This window comes from Aquarana catesbeiana, linkage group LG09 (genome assembly GCF_042186555.1).
Source record: "Aquarana catesbeiana isolate 2022-GZ linkage group LG09, ASM4218655v1, whole genome shotgun sequence".
NCBI classification, from domain to species: Eukaryota; Metazoa; Chordata; class Amphibia; order Anura; family Ranidae; genus Aquarana; species Aquarana catesbeiana.
In genome coordinates, this window is record NC_133332.1 from 92353526 (window position 1) to 92376856 (window position 23331).

A 23331-nucleotide genomic window follows, 5' to 3' on the forward strand; every position below is an offset into this window, starting at 1 on the left:
TAAATATTTGGTAAAAGTTTACTAGGGATAATAACCTTTTAGATGTCAGGGAGACTTTAGCAAAGCAATTTCAGGTTGCATTAAGTTGACAATACCAGACATCTCAAGTCTCCCGCGACTCACGGGATACTCTCGCATTTGACGGCGGGCTCACGGACACCCATGAGTGCAGCACGATCTCCTGGCTGAGCCTGCACTGCCACTCAGCCTGGAGTAATCACAAACAGCGGGTGTCTCCCGCTGTGTCATGCAGCTGCAGTCTTAACTGTTAACTGTTCAGCGGCCGTCCACTGTAACAAAGCCCCGCCTCCTCATCCATGATAGATGGAACACTGATTCAATTTACCAGCATTGTATCAGTGTTCAGTTGACCGTCTATCATGGATGAGGAGGCGGGGCTTTGTTACAGTGGATGCCTCCAAACAGTTAAGACTGCAGCTGCATGACACAGCGGGAGACACCTGCTGTGTGTAATCAAGGTACTGGCGAGGCTGCAGATGGGCACTGATGAGGATACAGAGGGCACAGCGAGGCTGCATTGTTGGCACAGTGAGGCTGCAGATGGGCACAGTAATGCTGCATATGGGCACAGTGAGGCTGCAGATGGGCACTGATGAGGATACAGATGGGCACAGTGAGGCTGCATTGTTGGCACTGATGAGGCTGCAGATGGGCACAGTGAGGCTGCATTTATGGCTCAGTGAGGCTGCATTGATGGGCACAGTGAGGTTGCATTGATAGGCACTGACAAGGCTGCAGATGCGCACAGTGAGGGTGCAGATTGGCACAGTAAGGCTGCATTGTTGCCACTGGCACTGGCTGTATTGTTGGTGAGTGTGACACAAAGTTATCTTTTAGTCCTCATGCACACGGACGTTTTTACAGCCGCGTTTTTTAGCGTTTTTTACAGCTTAAAAACGCCTGTCTATGTTAGTCTATGGATTCATGCCCACCTAGACGTTTTTGAGCTGCAAATAGCCTAGGCGTTTTTAAGCTGTAAAAAAAACCCAGGACCAGTGCGTTCCGAGGAGCGGCGCTAGAGCTGTAAAAACGCGAAACGCGCAAAAACGCGCAAAAACGCGACCGCAGCGTTTTTTCGCGTTTTTTAACTCCGGCGTTTTTTGGTTAAAAAGAGATGATTGGACACTGTAATCTCTGTAAAAACAGGAATTTCCTGTCTGGACATTAGATTACCCAAGAGTCCTTTGCACAGCCGTGTGACTGTGGTGATATTGGCACCAAGATGGCTAGTGCAGTCTCTCAAGTCGAATTAATCAATGCGGTACAGGCCCATCCAGAATTGTGGGATGTGGCACATCCACTGCATGGAGACCACGTCCGCAAGGTGAAAGCCTGGGAGGACATATGTGCTGCGATTACCCCTGGCTGGGAACAAATCAGAAATTCTGAAAGAAAGGAGATAAGTAAGTCTATTTTCCTTGAATGCATGATCTGTTTGTGTGTAATGTAAATGAAGATTGCATATTTAACCCTTTGTTTTCCATGTTATTTTAGGTAAAATTATGCAGCGGCGCTGGAAGTCCCTACGTGACCGTGTCAGGAGGGACCTCACGGACGAAGACAAGGCGGCACGTAGCGGAGCACCAGCGCCAACCAAAAAAAAGCACGTTTACCACACCAATCTCCAATTCCTCAGGCAAAATATGCAGAGCCATACCAGACCGTAAGTTTTTGCATATATTTGCCTATGTACATTGCTTTTCAGGCAGTATGTTCCATGGCTATTGTAACCACTTTCCGAACGCCACATGTACATATTCGTCGGCAGAATGGCACGGCAGCACAAATGGCCGTACCTGTACGTCCCTTTTAAGTTGCCGCCTTGGCGGCGCGCTTTCCCATTTTGAGGTCCATGAGTCTGACAGCGGGTCCTGCGGACTCAATGTCCGCGGGCACACCGGCGATCGTCTCAGGGAGAGGAAGAGGTCAATGCCAGTGTAATTTTTACAGTATGTCATTGCAATTTTAATCGCACTGATCGCTGTAAAAATGTAAATTTTTCCAAAAATGTGTCCAAATTGTCCAATGTGTCGGCCGTATTGTCGCAGTCATGCTAAAAATCGCTGATCTCTCCCCCATTACTAATAAAAAAAATTTGCAATCATTGCAATTTTAATCGCACTGATCGCTGTAAAAATGTCAATTTTTCCAAAAATGTGTCCAAATTGTCCAATGTGTCGGCCGTATTGTCGCAGTCATGCTAAAAATCGCTGATCTCTCCCCCATTACTAATAAAAAAAAATTGCAATCATTGCAATTTTAATCGCACTGATCGCTGTAAAAATGTCAATTTTTCCAAAAATGTGTCCAAATTGTCCAATGTGTCAGCCGTATTGTCGCAGTCATGCTAAAAATCGCTGATCTCCCCCATTACTACTAAAAAAAAATGGTCGGGGCTAAAGTAGTTACGTTTATACAATTTGTATTGTTTGCAGGACAACTTCAAATTTTAGACTTGGAGAGGTGGCTGAGGAAGATACAGAGCTTCAGAGACCAAACAGTCCAATGACCACCTCTGGATCTCCACGACCGATCAGCGAGGGAGTTGTTGAGGGCACAGATGAGGTAACTGCTTCGGTCTGCCTGTCTATCTCATTGTCTGTCTGTCCATGTACATGTCAATGTAAACATTTTTGTTCTTTTGCAGGAATCGAGGGCTGTGGAAACACCGTCTCCTGCCAGTTTACAAAGTGGAGAGCAGCGCGGTCGTGGCGGTGTTCGTGGCCGTGGGCGTGGACGTCAGGCGAGGGGCGGCTATAATCCCGAGGCTGATGACAGGGTGCTAGCACTGCTGCAGGAAGTGCGGCAGGAGAGGCGCAGTATGGATGCCTTTTTAGACCCCAATAACCCACGCGCCTACTTCTGCCGCAGCCTTTACCACATCCTGGAGGACATTGGGGGAGACCAAGAGAAACTTTGTATGGATCGCATGTACGGTATTGCAATGCAATACAGACATGCAAAATTGAGTGGCGGGCCACCTCCATGCGATCCATATAATGTTTCTCATGATCCCCCAATGGCCCCTGGGACCTCAGCAGTGCTAGCACCCCACTCTCACTATCAGCCCCCTCCTCCACGCCAACCACCACCTATGCCGTCCCAGACCTCATACCATAGCCTGCAAGCGTATGCTGATTGTCCACCTTCCACCTCCCATTTTCAGCCCTCATACCCTCTACCCCGCTACCAGCAAGATTTTGGGAGTGATCGCCAGGCCCAACCGTTACCCCGTCCCCAATCCCCACATCCCCAATGCAATCAACCATCCACCACCACCTATCACCATTTGTAATCACAAAATAAAATCTTTTTTTTCTTGAAATACCAGTTGTGATCCCAATCCTTTATTTAATTTTTAATTTTTTTTTAAAAGTCTTTTATATGATGCACAACAGCACTCCTTTGCACTCTGCTTGCCCTGAAGGCAGAGTGCAAAGGACTCTATCGTACTCTGCCTTCGGACAAGCGTAAGCTTGCTCTTTTTTGGGCTTAGCCTAGGCTTACCCCGAAGGCAGAGTCAAATTGACTTGTAGAACAATCGTTGACAAATGGACCAAAAAATAACAAACTTAAATTTTGAAATGCTTTATTTCAAAAAACACAAGACAGCAAAGGTAGATGTATTGCAAATATTTTTTAGACATAATCATTCTGCCATGATACCTCTCCATCAGGTGTTTCAAAAAATTCTGCAAATTGGTTTCGAATGCTCATGACACGTGCAGTTGAACGCAAGTCCATAAATTGAACCCTCTGAAGTTGTCTAATGGGCTCCTGTTCAACATTATTTCTGTCACTGTCCCGCAGAAAATTGTGCAGAACGCAGCATGCCAGGACGACTTGAATGGCGTTGTCAACATCCAATTGCATACATGTCAGCAAAACTCGCCATTTGGCCGTGCACACCCCGAATGCACATTCAACAACACGGCGTGCACGGCTGAGCCGATAATTGAAAATTTTTTGTTGTCGGCTGAGACCAGTGCCACTGTATGGCCTCATTAGATTTTCAGCCAGTCCAAAGGCCTCATCTGCCACCATGACTAATGGCAAGCTGGGTTCTTCAGTGCAGGGTAGAGGCCTGCTTTCAGGAATATTGAGTCGTCCCTCATGTAGACGACGTCCGAAGGCCGACTCGCGGAATATGCGGGCATCACCTTGGCTTCCATATGCTCCCACATCTACAAACAGAAATTTGAGGTGTGCATCGGACAATGCCAGGAGGACCACCGAAAAATATTTTTTGTAATTAAAATATGAAGATCCAGAGTGGGGAGGCTTCTTCACCCTGATGTGTTTCCCATCAAGGGCTCCTATACAATTTGGGAACTGAGTTTTTTCCCAAAAAGTGTCCACAACTGATTCCCAGATGTCTTCGGTTGGCCCTGGCATTACAACGTTATGCAATTCCTCCCATATTGCCACACATGTTTCCTTTATTATTTTTGAGACCGTTGAGAGGCCAAGGAGGAAGTAGTGATGCAAGGAGGCATAACTTTGTCCCGTGGCAAGGAACCTAAGATAACATAATAAATTTAGTTATTGAAAGAGTAAAGCATAAACATAAGTCCTAACCCTACCCATAAACCTAACCCTATCTCCTAACCCTAACCCCTAACCCTAACTCCTAACCCTAACTCCTAACCCTAACCCTAACTCCTAACCCTAACTCCTAACCCCTAACCCTAACTCCTAACCCTAACCCCTAACCCTAACTCCTAACCCTAACTCCTAACCCCAAACCCTAAACCCTAAACCCTAACCCCTAACCCTAACTCCTAACCCCTAACCCTAACTCCTAACCCTAACCCCTAACCCTAAACCCTAAACCCTAACCCTAACCCCTAACCCTAACCCCTAACCCTAACTCCTAACCCCTAACCCTAACTCCTAACCCTAACCCCTAACCCCTAACCCTAACTCCTAACCCCTAACCCTAACCCCTAACCCTAACTCCTAACCCCTAACCCTAACCCTAACCCCTAACCCCTAACTCCTAACCCTAACTCCTAACCCTAACCCCTAACCCCTAACCCTAACCCCTAACCCCTAACCCCCTAACCGTAACCCTAGCCCCTCCTCCCATATGTGTATTCACTTACCTGAGTGTCACTAGCATCCGTTCCTCCGGTGACACGGAGCTACGCATCACAGTGTCCATCCTTGTGAGCCTTGGCCTGAGCCTCTCCAACAGGTCATCAAAGAGCGGCACTGACATCCTTGTAAAGTTGAAGAACTTTGTTGGATATGAGCGCAGTTGGGAATAAATATTGCCAAAGTACCCCGTAGAAAACCGATTGGATACCATTGGATGCACCCAAAATCGACGTCTGCTGCTTCTCTCCTCCTCCTGTCTCATTCTCCTCTGCCTCCGCAACACAATCAGAAGGATTGCCTCATCGATCTTTTGCATGACAGGATCCATATTTCTCAGAAAAATACTGAAAAATACTGAAATATACTGAAAACTCTGAAACACTCTGAAACACTCTCTCCTCTCTCTCTCTCCTACCAAAATGGCACCGACACATGCTCATTAACATATTTTCTTTGGTTTCTGTGGCATTGTGGGAAATTTGGGAGTGTATATAGCTGAGAGATGTGTTTTTCATTGAAAAACGCTACTTAGCGCTAATGCGGAAAAACGCGCAAAAACGTGCAAAAACGCGCAAAAACGCTAATGCAAAACGCGGTAAAAATCGCGTTTTTAACGCCGGTTTTTCCAGGCGTCGAACCTAGCTTTACAGCTCGTTTTTTAAAACGTCCATGTGCATGAGGACTTAAAGTAATATTTTATTATGGCATTATATTATTAATAATCGTTAAAGTATTATTTTATCATAGTATTTTATTATGAATGGGGGGAGGGGGTTTGTTGGCACGGAGCGTGACCTCCCTGAAATGAGCTTGCCACCTCCCTGAAATTAGTTTTTGCAGGTTGGGATGTCTGCAATACTCACTCGAATTACCATAATTTCAGTTCTCGGTAACCCACTGCATCCACAGCACACACAGACCACCTCACAGGGTCAGTAGGAGGGCAGTAGCAGTGTACTTCCTGAAGCCAAAGCAGTGTCATTTCTTTCTCCCTCAGCTTTGTGGATGACCGTTTATAATCAACATTTTAACAGATCACAACCAAACTTCCAAGGCCAGTTTAAAGTTGAACAGATGCAAAAGCAGCAAAAGCTGTTTTTGTTATTTTATCTATTCTCGTTCAATAAATTTATTGGTATTTCAATAAGAGAAATACATAACCAATAAGCCCTCACAATGGCTAAAGCCGGCTATAGACAGATCGAAATTTGTCTGGTTCAGCAGGAACTGATCGATCGACTTCAGGACAACCAGCCTGTGGGTTTTTTGTTCATGTGATTACTGCCACCAGCTATAGCCGGTGACAGTAATCATTGTATTCTGACATAAAACCTTTCCCTGTTAGCATACAATAGCGCAGCGTGAGGGATTCCCCCATCAACACTGAATGTATTGATGGGGAAATTGAGCGATTTTCTTTCCTTATATCCGTGGTTGAAGGAAAGAAATTTGCTTAATGTATGGCCAGCCAGTAAGGCATCAAGAGAAAACAGGTCATAAACAACAAAGACAACAGGATTAACAAAGTGTTTTTATCTTGTAGCGATGTGGGAACCAACGCAGTTCCCGCATCTTATCTCTCCCGCGGGCAGTTTACACTGCCCTCTGCGAACCGCTGTGGGTGTCAATACAATGTTAATGACACCTCCAGATCGGTTGGCAGATCACAGTGCGAACTGTGAATTCAGACAGAAATTGGATCGCTTGGGTGTGAACACCAATCCAATCCGATTCCAGGGGAAAAAAGGGTTCCTGCACTACTTTCGTGCAAATCCAATGCGAGTTCAGCCATACAACTGTATGGCTGAACTCGCATTGCACAGACATCGCATGTGATCTGCACAGCAATGTGGTGCGAATCACATGCAATGGCTGACATCGCATATGTGTGAACTCAGGCTCAATTGACTATTTAAATTTATGGTTGTTTTTTTGTTCTGGGATGGAGTTCTACTTAAAATTTGATTGGTGGATATAAAAAATGTCTTAGTGCTTGTACTTTTACATCAGGCATTCTGTATAATAAAGGCAGCAATGGGGAATTTTCCTGTATCACAATTTACGCTTTCCAAAATCAATTGATTACTAGAATAACAAAAAAGCAACATGGTGTACTGGAGTAGTACTGCAATGTCTAAAAAAAAAAAAAAAAAAGGAATGAAGTAATAAGCAGGAAGGGTATGTTTACGCTATACATCTCAAGGCTTCATTGTCAGTTTTGTCTGGAGTGTAATTAAACGCTGCACAGACCCTTTAGTACCGGTGTAAAATGAGAGAAAATGTATTTACATAACTGTCTTTTACAAATAATAAAAAGACACATGGGCCATATTTATAAACTTATTAATGTGACTTTTGTGAAGCATTCAATGGTGGTTAATCAATCACTGTCATTTCAAGTACATGTACCAGGAAGATTCACCTGCAGTGAGTGTTTGGTAAATGTTAGATTAAAGCGGAAGTAAACCCATCCATAAAACGGTTTAATTTACGGCACGTGCCGGAAATGTAACCCTCCCATTGGTTATGCTCTCAACCAAACTGTCAAACCATCCAATGGCTGGTGTCGTAACTGATCACATGTGCAGCATCATTGCAGTTGTAGATTAAACAGAGGCTAAGATGACAGCTTCCTTGGCTGAAAGCGATAGGGGGGTTTACTTACACTTTAACTGCTTTAAAAATAATCACAACAGAAAAAGATCTAAGAACTCTCTGAGATGGCAACCAAGGACACAAGGTCAACACATGAATGTGAAAAAGTATTTCCAGATTTATTAATCACATAACATAAAACAATCATATAATATGAATACAATATTCTTTTTTGACACACTACAAAGACCACATACAGTATATTTGCAATATATACTTAGTGTCCAGATTCACAGATAAGAGATTGTGGTCATAAGATGCATATATTAGACAAGGATAATATAATACAGTTTAAAGCGGAGTTCCACCCAAAAGTGTAACTTCCACTTTAAGGAGCCCTAACCCCCTAACATTCCACATTTGGCATGTCCTTTTTTTTTGGGGGGGGAGTGGGTACCTAGTTTTGACAGGTATCCAGCTCCCACTTCTGCCCACGCTGCCTAGGAGACTCCTCCTCTCCCCCTCCCTCCCTGCAATGTTCTGGGACACGTCACAGGTCCCAGAAGATTGCTCAGCCATTCAGGACAGCGCAACTCACGCATGCGCAATGCGCACCCGGCTGTGTAGCTTGGCGGCCGCATCGCTGGACTGTGGGACAGGTGAGTGTATGTGTATTAAAAGTCAGCAGCTACACTTTTTGTAGCCAATAAACAAAACAAAACAAAAACTCTTGCGCATAAGTGTGTAGGCCGGACAGTTCAATGTTCAAGATGGACGGAAGCTTTCAGCCTTGCTGCCCTCAAGGATAGGGGTATCCTAACAATCAGACAAAAAACAGAAAAGAAAGGGTGCACCAGCCTTGTGCATTATCCTTAAAAAAGTTTATTACAAAAGAACACATAAAAAAACCTACTCACAAGGGTAGATGAAAATCACGCATAAATGGTGGTGGTGATGAGTGTACCGATAGCAGTCTCCAGACCTGAAGACGAGGCGTGCAGACAGCTGCTGGCTAACGCTTTTCGAAGGGGGTCCCTTCTTCTTCTTCTACACTTTTTGTAGCTGCTGACCTTTATTAAACTGAAAAACGAGTGGAACTCCGCTTTGATTTGGTAGAAAAATGTGATATAACTGTGTGCGAATTTCTTTAACCCATAGTTCTTTTTTCACTTTGTCTTTCAATAGATGCCAAGACAGTTCTAAACATCACACAACAGGAGATCATGAAAGTTGAAGCTGGGCAGTCAGTGAACATCACTTGCTCCTTTGTCTATGAATCACCCTCTTTTACTGTAAAATGGACTCGAGGCTGTAATCACAGTGTGTCTCTTTCTGATCAAACATGTTACAATGGCAGAATCAATAATTCTGATGTAGAATTTACCAATATAACAACTGACTCAGGAACATTGTGCTGTAAGAGAAATTCTATACTTACCATTGTCAATGTGATGGAGATTGACTCCGGAATATACTGCTGTCATATACAGACTGTTCGTGGGCATAAGGGAGATGGATCTGGAACCAGATTGGAGGTCATACCAAGTACATACAAAGCAGGTATTTTGTTTCTAGTAACATACAGTAGCTGTTACCGACACATATAACCCATCTTTATAGTTTCCTATATCGTTTTACGATGAAGTCCTTCTTGTCTACCTCTCTAACCATTACTGTTGCCTAACATTTTAACCACCTTTATGTTTACTACAATTTACTCACCTTGAGACAGTCCTAGACAAAGTACAGCTATACTAATTCAGCTTTTATGCCCATTCACAAGTTTTATACTTGCATGTATTCATAATACCAAGATTTTACACTGTGTGCTCTGTGCTGCTCATCCTCTTTGAAATTTGCACTCATGAATCTTCATTCTCCCTCACATGTCCGCCACAAACTTCATTTAATGCTATGGAGAGTTCCTAGTCTTGCTGGATTACAAGCTCTCTATCGGTGTGACCTAGGCAGCCTAAATCTCGGATATTCTCAGGAGTATTGTGGATGTTTCAGGTCATTGGTGACAGCAGATAATCTTTTCTTTTTTTTTGTTTCAGTCCAATAGGCCCTGTTTGGAAGACTTTGTTTTGCTTCATTCAAATAGACCCCCTCTGGTAGACCTACAATGAAATGAGAATTAGCAAGTTATACAGCCATTGTGCAGCTCTGTACAAAGAGGATTGGTGGAAGATCATTGACACTACATCCCTTATGACACCAAAGATATACAATATATAATTCAATTGGACTTTTTTGGTGCCAGGCATCAACAACAAATACAATAATACTTATTTCCATATGAAATAAATATATATATATATATACTGTATATATATATATATATATAAATGTGTGTGTGTATGTATATAAAAATTGGCGTCAAAAAGCCTACCCAGCCAGAAGTCAGAGGGCTCCTCCTGGGCCAGGTGTGGCTAGTGTTTAAGCAGCAGCATTGTGACAATGGCAACAGAGCAGTTGGACAGTTTGTCAGAACTTCCAGTGCAGTGGGTGGAGGTGGGGGGCCTCTCCGTTACCTGGCTTTACCAGTTTAGTTAGTACTTGGACATGGTGATTGGACCTAATTACATAATTAGCACCCAACTTGTTTAGACTACACAGCTGGTACTGTGTGTACCTATCACTTAGCCTCTGTGTTTTCTTTATTTGAATATGGAACATTTATACATTATATTGCCAAAAGCATGCGACGCCTGCTTACATGCACATGAACTATAATGACATCCCAGTCTTAGTCCGTAGGGTTCAATACTGAGTTGGCCCACCCTTTGCAGCTATAACAGCTTCAACTCTTCTGGGAAGGCTGGAAGGCTGTCCACAAGGTTTAGGAGTGTGTCTATGGGAATGTTTGACCATTCTTCCAGAAGCACTTTTGTGAGGTTAGGCACTGATGTTGGAAGAGAAGGCCTGGCTGGCAGTCTCTGCTCTAATTCATTCAAATGGGGTTCTATCGGGTTGAGGTCAGGACTCTGTGCAGGCCAGTCAATTTCTTCCACCCCAAACTCGCTCATCCATGTCTTTATTGACCTTGCTTTGTGCACTGGTCCAAATCATTTGGTGGAGAGGGGATTATAGTGTGGGGTTGTTTTTCAGGGGTTGGGCTTGGCCCCTTAGTTCCAATGAGGGGAACTCTTAAGGCATCAGCCTACCAAGACATTTTGAACAATTTCACGCTCCCAACATTTTGAGAACAGTTTAGGGATGGCCCCTTCCTGTTCCAACATGACTGTACACTAGTGCACAAAGCAAGGTCCATAGAGACATGGATGAGCGAGTTTAGGGTGGAGGAACTTGACTGGCCTGCACAGAGTCCTGACCTCAGCCCGATAGAACACCTTTGGAATGAAATAGAGCAGAGACTGCAAGCCAGGCCTTCTTGTCCAACATCGGTGCCTGACCTCACAAATGCGCTTCTGGAAGAATGGTCAAACATTCCCATAGACACACTCCTAAACCTTGTGGACAGGCTTCCCAGAAGAGATGAAGCTGTTATAGCTGCAAAGGGAGGGCCAACTCAGTATCGGATCCTATAATAATAATTCTCCATTAAGGGGGCATGGCAGGGGGTGTGTCCTATGCCTACATACTTTTGCTTAAAGGGTTCCTCTCGTTCACATCTCAAAAAGTTGGGTGGTATGCATATGTAATCAGCAAATATGGCTGTCCTCATGTACATTTACATACTACATGTTACTTTTTTGGTTTACACAATTGGGAGCCACTTGTTCCTCCTGTTTAGTGATTTATCACGACTCTTGCAATTACTCTTTAAGACATTTCAAAATGAGATGCAACACTATTCACTGATGTTAAACTGGCTTCTGTCTCCAAGTTTCCTTTTGTGCTTTTGTAAAAAGGAAATGGCAGAGAGAGTGTTATTATGTTCTTATTGTTTCCCCTTTCCCTCTTTTCTCTTAGATACAAATACAATTAAAACTGATGGAAATATGCAATATGTCCTGTATGCTGTGATAGGGGTTGAGGCATGTATTATACTGGTACTGCTCGTTGTTGTCATAAAATTTTGTCACAAAGGTAAGTTATTCTGTAACTCTTTTTGATTTTTGTAAATAGTGAGGAACTGAGCAAAATGTTATCTAAAAGCACTGCAGGAAGAAAGTGTAACATGCTGACGTACACTTACCTCCAGGCCATCCACTAAGACTTCAGATACCGAGGCCCTTCTCACCATGTATGTTGTGTGCTTCCAGCTCTACCTATAATTATAGATTTCTTCAAGGCCAACTACTCTTATTGAAATGATGAGCTAGGACTGAATGTGTGCAGTATTGGAGTGATAGAGAGAGAGAGAGACATGTTTTCTGAGCTATCAATCTAGAGGTGTGTGACATAAAGCTAACTAAAAAAACAAGTTCCATTTACTTCATGTACTGCTTTTAGTTAGGGCTTTGTGGGGGTTATTCTTTAAACCTATAGGAGGTCCTTAAAGGGTAGCTATACTTTTGTTTACATTTGCATATTTATTCACTTGACCTCTGGACAATTTACCCTTCTTCATGACCAGGCCATTTATTTGCGATACGGCACTGTGTTACTTTAACTGACAATTGTGCGGTCGTGCAATGCTGTACCCAAATAAAATGTATGTCCTTTTTTTCCCACAAATAGAACTTTCTTTTGGTGGTATTTGATTTTTTTGTTGCGCTTTAAACAAAAAAATAAGACAATTTAGAAAAAAAATTATATATTTTTTACTTTCTGCTATAAAACATATCCAATAAAAATTTTTTTAAAATGTCTTCAGTTTAGGCCAATATGTATTCTGCTACAAATTTTTGGTAAAAAAAAATCCCAATAAGTGTATATTGATTGGTTTGCGCAAAGGTTATAGCATCTACAAACTATAGGATAAGGGACTAAGGGACATTTTTTTTTTTCACTAGTAATGGCGGCGGTCAGTGACTTATAGCGGGACTGTGATATCGTGGTGCATAAATCGGACCTTAACTGACACTTTTGACACTTTTTGGGGATCAGTAACACTAATACAGTGATCAGTGCTAAAATATGCCCTGCCACTGTACTAATGAAAAAATAAAGTGAACAAATACACATGCATGGAACAAAAACAAAATAAATTACATAAAAGTGAAATAAAAAATATATTTTTTATTTCACTTTTATGAAATTTATTTTGTTTTTGTTCCATGCATGTGTATTTGTTCACTTTATTTTTTCTTGTTTCATGCAAGTTTATTTTATCCATCACTTGTGTATACAGATTGTAAGTGCACTTTTTTACATAGTTTTGAATTTTGTACACGGATATTGGTGTTTTATTAGTGCAGCTATCATTCTGTTCTCTATTTAGGCTCCGTAGCGCGTTTTTTCCAATTAGTTATAATTTTTGCCACACTGTACTAATGACACTGGCTGGGACAGATTAACATCAGGGGTGATCAAATTTATCTGTGTGCCTAGTCAGTGTTTGTGTACTGCGTGGGAGGTGCTTTTACTAAGAGAAGGCATGGGTCCATGTTCCTGCTTCGCAGGAGCACAGGATCCTTGCCTTCTCTACTGACAGAACAGCAATCTGCCTTGTTTACATAGGCAGATCGCCATTCTGCCTCTGTGCTAAATGATCGGCAAGTGCCATGTGACATGTATAATCACAGTGGAAGCAGGGCAGCTGCGGCGCACATACGCGCCACAGACACAAAAGTGCAGAATTACGTACTAGGTACGTGATCCTGCACAGCAAAGTTGCCCTGCTGCCATATATGTAAGTTATACGGTCGGCACGCGGTAAAAGAACAGACTTCAAATGATCTGTTTTGCAAATACAGAACTGCAAAATTTGTAAATGAATAGATGTGAACAGAACACCATCTAAAGCCGCGTACACACGAGCGGAATGTCCGACAGAAAAAGTCCAACGGAAGCTTTTCATCGTTTATTCCGATCATGTGTATGCCTCATCGGACTTTTTTTTTTGAAAATTCTGACGGACCTAGAAATAGAACATGTTCTAAATATTTCCAACTGAAGCAATTCCTATCGGGAAAACCGCTCGTCTGTATGCTGTTTCGATGGGCCAAGTACGAGACGGAAGCTATTGGCTACTGGCTTTTGAACTTCCTTTTCTAGTCCCGTCGTACGTGCTGTACGTCACCGCGTTCTTGACGATCGGATTTTCGTGTGATCGTGTGTACACAAGACAGTTTCAGCGGAATTCCGTCAGAACTCGTACACACAACCGGTTTTCCCGTCGGAATAAACTCTGAAGGTTTTTCCGACGGGAAAACCGGTGGTATGTACGCGGCATGACTTTTCCCAGAATAATCTTCTGTCTTTGGCCCCTCAAGCTTCTGAATGGCCTCTATGGGGAGGGGGATAATTTGTTGGATAGGTTAAAAAAGAAATATGGGTTTCCTTTTTTTTAGCTTACACCTATTCTATGTGAGCTGCTAATATCTAAAAATCTTTCCAGCCCTCTCAGAAGTGTACCCTTTCTGTTAAAATTGAGCTAAATACCTGTGGGAGGGGCTACAGACTTTTTTGGAGTGTCATGCCGACAATTTGGTCTGGATCCACCCCCTTTCCTCTCCTCTGTTTGATATCGGGTCTGGACTGCCTACTCGCTCCAGAGACTTTACTGAGAACAGTAGCTCTCCCCCTCCCTCCTCCTGTTCAGGCTGTTCCAATCTTCAAGTGTTATTAAACCCACAACAGTAAAATCAGCCCCACTAAGTTGAACGAAAAAAATTGTGGTGGTGATGGGGGGGGTGATAATAAATAGTGGTGAATAGAATAAATAGAAAAAAAATGGTGGTGTGCACTAGACTTTAGGGTAGTGGTGATGAGGGGTGGGGGTGGAATATTTAAAGAGGTAGTGAACTGTATTTTTTATTTTTAACCCTAAAAGACAATGGCATAATGTGCTAGTATGCATCGCATACTAGCACATTATGAAATACTTTCCTTAGAATGAAGCCCTCCAGCTGTGCACTGTCACCGCAAAAGGTGCTTCCATCATCACCTTGTCTTCCTTCCAGGTTCGCGTCCTCCGGCCATCTGATTGGCTGCGATGATGGCACTCGCACGCATGCATGCGGGAGTCACAGACCGCGGCATGGGGCTCTGAAGGGACGGCACGAGTATGCAGTCCCTTCAGAGTGCATGCGCCCGTGATGTCACCGGCTGCATGCAGTGTGAATAAATCTTCTAAACCATGCAGGTTTATAGGCTTATTATAGGCTTACCTGTAGGTGCAAGTGTCAAAAAATTATAATTGTACAAAAGTACAGTAAACTCATTAGAAAACAAAAAAATTCTCAAAATCATTATAGTTTACTTTTTTAACCAATACATGTATGTGTATGTAATATTGTATCACTGAAAGACATAGCTAATATTAAACTATTAAACTATTAAACTTGTTTATTTTACAGGCTCAACTCAGGTTGTGAACCAGGTGGGTTTCTACTTCTGAAGCATTTTTTGTATATTTACTACATCTACTGTACATATAAAGTTTAAAGTTTATGAGCAATCGCCAATAGGAATAATTACCATAAAGTGAACTCTTTTTTTTTACCTTTAGTTGACCTCCAAAGGTAAATTATAGGGAGAAGTCAAACACCACACAGTTCAGTTTGCACCAGAACATGCGAACAGACAAATAATTTGTGCGAACAGGCGAACACCGTTAAAGTCTATGGGACACGAACGTGAAAAGTGTTCATTTTAAAGGCTTCTATTCAAGTTATTGCCATAAAAAGTGAATGGGGACCTGGGTCCTGCTCTAGGGGACATGTATCAATGCAAAACAAAGTTTTTAAAACGGCTGTTTTTTCAGGAGCAGTGATTTTAATAAGGAAAAAGTGAAACAATAAAAATGAAATATTCCTTTAAATATCATGCCTGGGGGGGCCACCTTAGTCTGCCTGTAAAGTAGCGCATCTTTCCCATGTTTATAACAGTAGTGCAGCAAAATGACATTCCTAAAGGAAAAATGCCATTTAAAATTGCTTGCGGCTGTAATGTATTGCTGGATCCCAGCAATATACATAAAATATCATTGAAAAAAAACGGCGTGGGTCCCCCCCCCCCCCCAGTCCATACCAGGCCCTTCAGGTCTGATATGAATATTAAGGGAAACTCCACGACCAAATTTTTTTTTTAAATGACGTGGGGGTCCCCCCAAAATCCAGACCCTTATCTGAGCATGCAACCTGACAGGCCGCAGGAAAAGAGGGGGACGAGAGAGCTCCCCCCCTCCTCAACCATACCATGCCACTTGCCCTTAACATGGGGAGGGTGCTTTGGGGTGCCTCCCAAAGCACCTTGTCACCATGTTGATGGGGACAAGGACCTCATCCCCACAACCCTTGCCCGGTAGTTGTGGGAGTCTGCGGGCGGGGGACTTATCAAAATCTGGGGCCCCCAGATCCCGGACCCCCCCCATGTGAATGGATATCGGGTACATTGTACCCCTACCCATTCTCCAAAAAAAGTGTAAAAATGACAGGAGACAGTTTTTGACAATTCCTTTATTAGAAAGAAAAAAGTGTCCCACGATGTAAATCCATCGTCAATCACGGAGTCCGGCGGTCCCGTAAAAAGAGATTAAAAAAAAAGGAAAAACTCCGCCTCCATGGGATGCTTCCCCGCCGACTATCTTTTTGCTTTGACAGCTGTTATATAGGCAAGGGTGGGGCCACCTGGTGATGTAAACGTGTGACTCTGCCCCCTCTGACATCCCATGCATTAAGATAAAAAACCTTCTGTGTGTAGCAGTGTCCCCAGCACCCCCTAATTACTGAGCCCCTTCTCTCTCCAGCGATATTCACGAATGTCTTAGCTGTTCTTCTGCTTGATTCTGAGCATGCGTGGAACTTTGTGCTTCGTAATTGTGTACACATGATCGGAATTTACGAGAACGGATTTTGTTGTCGGAAAATTTGAGATCCAGATCTCAAATTTTGTGTGTCAGAAATTCCGATGGAAAATGTCAGATGGAGCCTACACACAGTCGTAATTTCCGACAACAAGCTCCCATCGAACATTTCCTATCGGAAAATCCTATCGTGTGTACAGGGCATTCGGGTTCCTGACCATCCTTCTCTACTGCAGAGAGAGCAATGCAACTTGGTCAAGGACTTGCTTCCGGTCTATGACTGGATAGTGAAGGACCAGCAGATCAATAGTTAGGTCACCTTCAATCCAGAGCTGTCTCCCATATACATTATTTCCACCATTAGATGTCAATAGCCTTCAGGATTAAATGAAAGCCAACATCACTGAACCCAGGCTAAAAATCGACCCACCTCTGAGGGGCATCAGCACACAGCCTGAGCTCAGAGTATTACTGCACTGAATGGTGGTCTATATATCATTACATACTGTAAGTGTTATTCAGTGCAATAGTACAAGAACACCCACCACTGCCATATCCAATATATCCTTATGAGACAGCACACAACAATTTTGGTTTTAGGTTTTTAAAGTTTCTCAACCTAATAATATAGCTAATTTTATGGGCTTTGATAAATTATTTTGCACTTATTCCTGCAAACAGTCTGTGAATAGGTCTCTCATTTCATTTGTCTTCAGCCGTTTAATAACTTGCCAGTTGTCTATGTAATACATTCTTCCTCTATCAATCTGCTATATTGCAGAGACCTTGTCTTATTTATTCCTTTGACTGAATATGTACAACATAGGTGCATGTCTTTGTCATCATTGATGTCATTACTTAATGCTCATTTCAATACTGTACTAATAAAAACGCTTTTGGTTTTAAAGAAAATAAAAATAGTTGAAATCATCTGATGAAAGGCATGCCACATTTTTTGTATAGTCTTAACCATGTAGCAAGAGGCTGATTATATTATGAGCCAACACATGTATTTTATAAGATTATTTTGATGTTTATAGAACTCAGATTCGACTATTAATAATTTGTTATTGTGGTTGCCTGAAATTATAGGTCTTTGAAGAGGAGTCGGTGTGTGAAGCAAAACTTCATTATGCTGAGATCTGTCAGTCGAAACAATCAAAGCGTGTGAAGGGTAGACGGTCAGAGGAGAAAGTTACCTATGCTCCTGTCAAGCTGCACTAGTAAATAAATCCAAGATTTTTTTGTGACAAAAAACATTTATGAAATAAACAAGGTGCCTTAAATTAGTGTAGTATTGTATTGATTTATATCTCATAAATGTTACACTATTTAACCACTTGCCTACTGAGCACTTTTACCCCCAGGCCAATTTTCAGCTTTCAGCACTGTCACACTTTGAATGACAATTGCTTGGACATGCAACACTGTACCCAAACAATATTTTTATCATTTTATTCACACAAATAGAGCTTTCTTTTGGTGGTATTTAATCACCAATGGAGTTTTAATTTTTTGCTAAATAAACGAATAAAGCCTGAAAATTAAAAAAAAAAATACAAAAACTTTTTCATAGTTTGTTATAAAATTTTGGAAACAAAAAAATTTTACTCCTTCACTGATGGGCACTGTTGAGGCGATACTGATTAGCACTGATGGGCACTGATAGACTGCACTGAGGGGCACTGATGAGGCGGCACTGGTGGGAACTGATGAGGCGGCACTAGTGGGCACTGATGAGGAGCCACTGGTGGGCACTGATGGTGCTGCACTGATAGAACTGATAGAACCGTGCTAGCGTGTCAACAAAAAATCATCAAAAGAAGAAGCAGCATCTTAATGTGAGATACACAAGTAGAATAGATAAGAGAAGCCGCGCTAGAATATTCCCAGATAGTGAATCAGGATAATTGATTGAAAAACATGGTGATATGTTTCAGTATTTGAAGATGGTGGGATAAATCCTTATGATAATGACACCACAGTGATCCACTCCAAGAAGTGCACCGCCACTGTAAGAAAAACTTGCTTACCAGATAGCAAGCAAAACCAGGCATGTCGCTATAGCCTAACCAAGGCCTTTACTTGCACAGAAGATCTTAGGGATAAATAGCACTGGATAGATGGCTGCAATGATTTCTCACACATCGGCACCACTGTAAAGTCCGTAATCGTCTCATTCAGCAAAGGACCCAAAAAGAGAGACTGACCATAGCGTAATACTGTCTAACTTTTTTTATTATAGAAAAAAGTATTAAACTTACATTTTGTATATTTGAAATCGCGTGTAAATACAGAGCAGGCCGGCTCGCAACAAACTCCCGTCCTCCTAGTAAGACAGCGTGGTGACGTCAACACATACCCTAGGCTCGCAACAAACTCCCTTCCTCCTAGTAAGACAGCGTGGTGATAGGCGGCACTGATGGGCAGCACTAATGGGCACTGTTAGGCAGCACTGATGGGCGCTGGTAGGTAGCACTGATAGGTGACACTGATGAGGGGGCACTGATGGGTACAGATTGGCAGCACTGGTGGGCAAACATTGGCAGCACTGTTTGGACTGGACTGATAATCAGTGTACATGTCCTTTTTAGAGAAGCTGGTTATCGACACTCTTCTCTGATCCTCATGCTGTCAGCATGAGAAAAGGAGTGCCGATAACCTGCTTCTATTTACATCCATGATCAGCTGTGATTGGACACAGCTGATCACGTGGTAAAGAGACTCTGACTGGCTCTTTACCTCAATCTGTGATCAGCAATGTCCTTCGGACACTGTGATTACAGAGTGCAGCGCCCGCGGCTCGCAGCAGGCACACGGCAGACCCGAGCACGGGAGGCCGTCATATGATGGCCTTCCAGAACTAGCCTTCCGCGCTGTAGCCGTCATTCGGCTATAGCGCGCTTGGCAAATGTTTAAAGTCTATCCAAAGTCAAACCTTTTTTTTTTTTGCTGTCCAGTCATCCACAGGACAATTAGAGTGAATTTACCTAGCTGGCACACATACAGTTGTAGGTACCTGACAGGTTGTAATAGGAATAAAAGTGACACTGAGCTCGCGTGCAGAAGCGACCTCATATGTGAGTAGCGCCTGCATATGAAAACGGTGTACAAACCACACATGTGAGGTATCGCCACGATCGATAGAGCGAGAGCAATAATTCTAGCCCTAGAACTCATTGTAACTCAAAACATGAAATTTGTAGAATTTTTTTAAACGTCGCCTATGGAGATTTTTAAAGGTAAAAGTTTGTCGCCATTCCACGAGCGGGAGCAATTTTGAAGCGTGACATATCAATTTACTCGGCATAACATTATCTTTCACAATACAAAAAAAATTGGGCTAACTTTACTGTTGGCTTTTTTAATTTAAAAAATTTTATTTTTTCCAAAAAAAAGTGCGCTTGTAAGACCGCTGCACAAATACGGTGTGACAGAAAGTATTGCAACGACCGCCATTTTATTCTCGAGGGTGTTTGAAAAAAAATAATATGTAATGTTTGTGGGTTCTAAGTAATTTTATAGCAAACTGTGTAATAACTGTTTTTAACTTGTAAACAACAAATCTCAGAAAGAGGCTCGGCCCTTAAGTGGTTAACTAAAATATAAAACATAAAAGTCAGTAAAAGGGACATAATGTACAGTCGATGCAATGTGTCCCTTGTGCTGATTCTACTCCTTTTAGGAGAAATCTTTCTTCATCCTACTCACCATCTCCCCCACCCAACCATACTAAAGCCTCTATGAATGACACAGGATATTGGGGAGGATGTATGATTGATAACTCTTCCTCTCCATTCTTAGATCCTGTGTCATTCAAAAACCTGTAATTTGGCTTCTATGAATTGCAGACCTGGCATGAACGATCCGGACAGCTCTTTAGTTGTATGGGTGGGGGCAGTAGGATTGAGGAAGATTTCTCCTAAAACAGTGGTTCAATCTCAACTCCTGTCCTCAGGGCCCACTAACAGGCCAGCTTTTAAGCATTACCTTGGGGAGATGCAGACTAGAATACTGTAATCACTGAGCAACAAATTATATCACCTGTGATATATTTCAGTTATCTTGCAAACCTGGCCTGTAAGTGGGTCCCGAAGACAGGAGTTGAGAACCACTGTCCTAAAAGAATCAGCACAAGAGACACATCATACTGACTGTAAGTTATTGTAAATTAACTGATTTTTATTTTTAGCTAAACTTAGTCTATAAAGTATTGAAGCAGCGCACAAAAATAGGATTGTCTGAAAAAGGAGCTTTCAATGAACCCAATCAAGTTCAAATTTCTATTGTCTGTCATTTGTGTGACATTTTTTAATTTCATGAGAGGCTAAAGACAATAAAAATAGCTGTCATTTCAGACTATTTGATAAATGATGCCTATAAACCTTTCCACCAAAAAAAATATAAAGTTTAACTAACTTTTGTATTAAAATAAATGTATAGTTTCTTTTCTCATATATTTTCTTTATTAATGCATGATGTATTTTTTAGTGTTTTTGTTTTGTCTGGTAAATATGAATTACTTCATAATACTATTTAATATTTGTATTTACTTAATTAAAATTTGGTAAAAATTAAGTTGACATCTTTAAAAAAAGAATACATTTACAAAAAGCAGCCATTATTGTTATCCCTGAGTCCATAGAACCCTGAGTCAAAATTCAACTCCAGCTAAAACTTTTTTTAAATTTTGAATATGGGTTAAAACTTTAATCAGCTTTTAAATGGTATCTTTGTTCCTATAGAAGGGATTTGTCTTCTCTTCTTGTTCTTCTTCATTTACTATTCCCTCTTATTCTGTCTGATACCCATGAAATCAACAGTCAGTAAAGAGAAATCTTAATGGAGGACACAGAGAACAAACCTAACAGGGGTTCTAGCCTTTACCTATTCTATAAAAAACATAAAAATGCCTGCAGTTGAACGTTAAAGCTTTTCTAGTTTATATTCTGTAAAAATGCTTACCAAATATGTTGTATTTTAAGTTTTATTAAATGCTTAAAAATTGTTTTTGCCCAATGCTGATTGTGTTTGTCATATATTACCTACTGTAAATAATAAAGAGTCTGATGCATTTTTGAAATTCAAATTACTTTAAAGAAAAACTTTATTTTGAAGTCGCTGAATAGTGTCTTACATTGCTATACAACATACAGTCTCTTTGAATGTCAATTTGACAGAATAAAACAATATTATTATTGGGACCTTTAAGGTAACACTTTCTACAGTATATAAAGATGCAATAGGGTGGATTTACTAAAGGTACATTTGCAAGGGATTTTTCACTTTGCAAGTTTAGTGAATAAAATGCTTGCAAAGAATACCTAATTGCATGCTGGAGAAATTAAAAAAGAAACAGCATTTTTGCTTCGTGAATAAAGTGAAGCTCCCCTGACTTCTATCATCCAATCACATAGAAGCAAAAATACTCCCTTATTTTTAATTTCTATGCAATTGATTGGGTACTTTTGCAAAGCGAATTTTCACTGAATTCACTAAGCTAAGGGAAAAGGTTAAAAAAAAAAAGCATTTTTGTTTGCACATGATTGGATGATGTTGATGGGGAAATTATGTAAATTTCCTTCCTGCAACCCATGGTTGCAGGAAAGAAATGTGCACCGTCTATAGCCTGCGTAAGCACAAATATATATATATTTTTTTATCTTCCCTACACACAATTAAGTATTCTTTGCAAAGTGAAATTTCACCACATTCACTAAGCTAAAGGAAAACTCCCTTGCAAAGTGAAAGGTACCTTAAAAGTCCTGATAATAATATTGTTTCATTCTGTTATAGTGACTAGTTTGGGGTGTGGTATCAAGACAAATTACCAGTCCCTCAATCTGCTTTTAAAAAATGTAATGCTGCAAACTTCAAAAAAATTTGAAGTGAATGCATTTTAAAACCAAAATAGAATAATTAATAATTAATAAAAGCATAAACTAAAAAATAAATAAAAAAGTTCAACCGAAAAGCAGGACCTGTATTTTCTTGATATTTTTTTTTTTTTGTATTGTTGTAAAGGAGATCAGCCTGGTAACAGAGGAACTGGCTCAGTTAAAGCTTAATAAAGTAGTGGGCCCTGATGATATTCATCCCAGAGTTCTAAGAGAACTTTGAAGTATAGTTCTTCTAACAGGAGAAGTTCCCCGTGACTGAAGGAAAGCTAATATTGTACCTATCAACAAGGAGGGCAGCAAAGTAGAAGCTGGCAATTACATGCCAGTAAGTTTAACATCAGTTGTAGTCAAGTTATCACTCCTGAAAAGAAGGATCATTGATCACTAAAAAATACACAACTTGCTGGACCCAAAGCAGCATGGCTTTACCGAGGGCAGATCATGTCAGACTAATCTGATTACATTTTTGAACTATATTACCAATTTGGACCAGGGTGGTGCTGTGGACATAGCATTTCTTGATTTCAGCAAGGTATTTGATACAGTTCCACATAATGATACAAAAGTTGTACAGGCTAGGACTTAACCCTTGGATGGTTCAGTTGATATGCAGTTGGCTAAAGGATAGATACCAGAGAATGGTTGTAAATGGGGTTCACGCAGAACAGAGAGAAATCGCTAGTGGTGTACCACAAGTCTCTGTACTAGGTCCTGTTCTATTTAATCTATTTGTAAGTGATATAACTAAAGGTTTGTTGGGCAAGGTATGTCTTTTTTTCTGATGATACAAAAGGTGTATAGTAGGGTTGATATCCCTGGAGGTGTCTGTAACATGGA

At 41.4% G+C, this 23331-nt stretch overlaps 2 protein-coding genes across 2 annotated transcripts in view; both read left to right on the forward strand.

The window, feature by feature from the left end:
- LOC141107920 (uncharacterized) overlaps window positions 1-17880 on the forward strand; it is a 68384-nt gene extending 50504 nt beyond the window's left edge. Inside the window, exons 2-5 of the mRNA XM_073598984.1 lie at window positions 8902-9276; window positions 11653-11769; window positions 15147-15169; window positions 17687-17880. Of these exons, the coding sequence (XP_073455085.1) occupies window positions 8902-9276; window positions 11653-11769; window positions 15147-15169; window positions 17687-17818 (647 nt within the window). The 3' untranslated portion in view covers window positions 17819-17880. The remainder of the gene's footprint in view (window positions 1-8901; window positions 9277-11652; window positions 11770-15146; window positions 15170-17686) is intronic.
- Window positions 1221-3346, forward strand: LOC141107220 (uncharacterized). Its single transcript, XM_073597945.1, has 4 exons — window positions 1221-1424; window positions 1516-1684; window positions 2457-2586; window positions 2669-3346. Exons 1-4 carry the CDS (start codon window positions 1244-1246, stop codon window positions 3314-3316), a joined length of 1128 nt encoding a protein of 375 aa, XP_073454046.1. The 5' UTR covers window positions 1221-1243; the 3' UTR covers window positions 3317-3346.
- Window positions 17881-23331: the final 5451 nt, after the last annotated feature.

Bases quoted from the DNA above. Each gene is read 5' to 3' on its own strand.
- LOC141107220 (XM_073597945.1), top strand. From the start codon at position 1,244: ATGGCTAGTGCAGTCTCTCAAGTCGAATTAATCAATGCGGTACAGGCC. The intron at 1,425-1,515 runs GTAAGTCTATTT...ATGTTATTTTAG, and splicing joins TTCTGAAAGAAAGGAGATAA to GTAAAATTATGCAGCGGCGC. The intron at 2,587-2,668 runs GTAACTGCTTCG...GTTCTTTTGCAG, and splicing joins TTGTTGAGGGCACAGATGAG to GAATCGAGGGCTGTGGAAAC.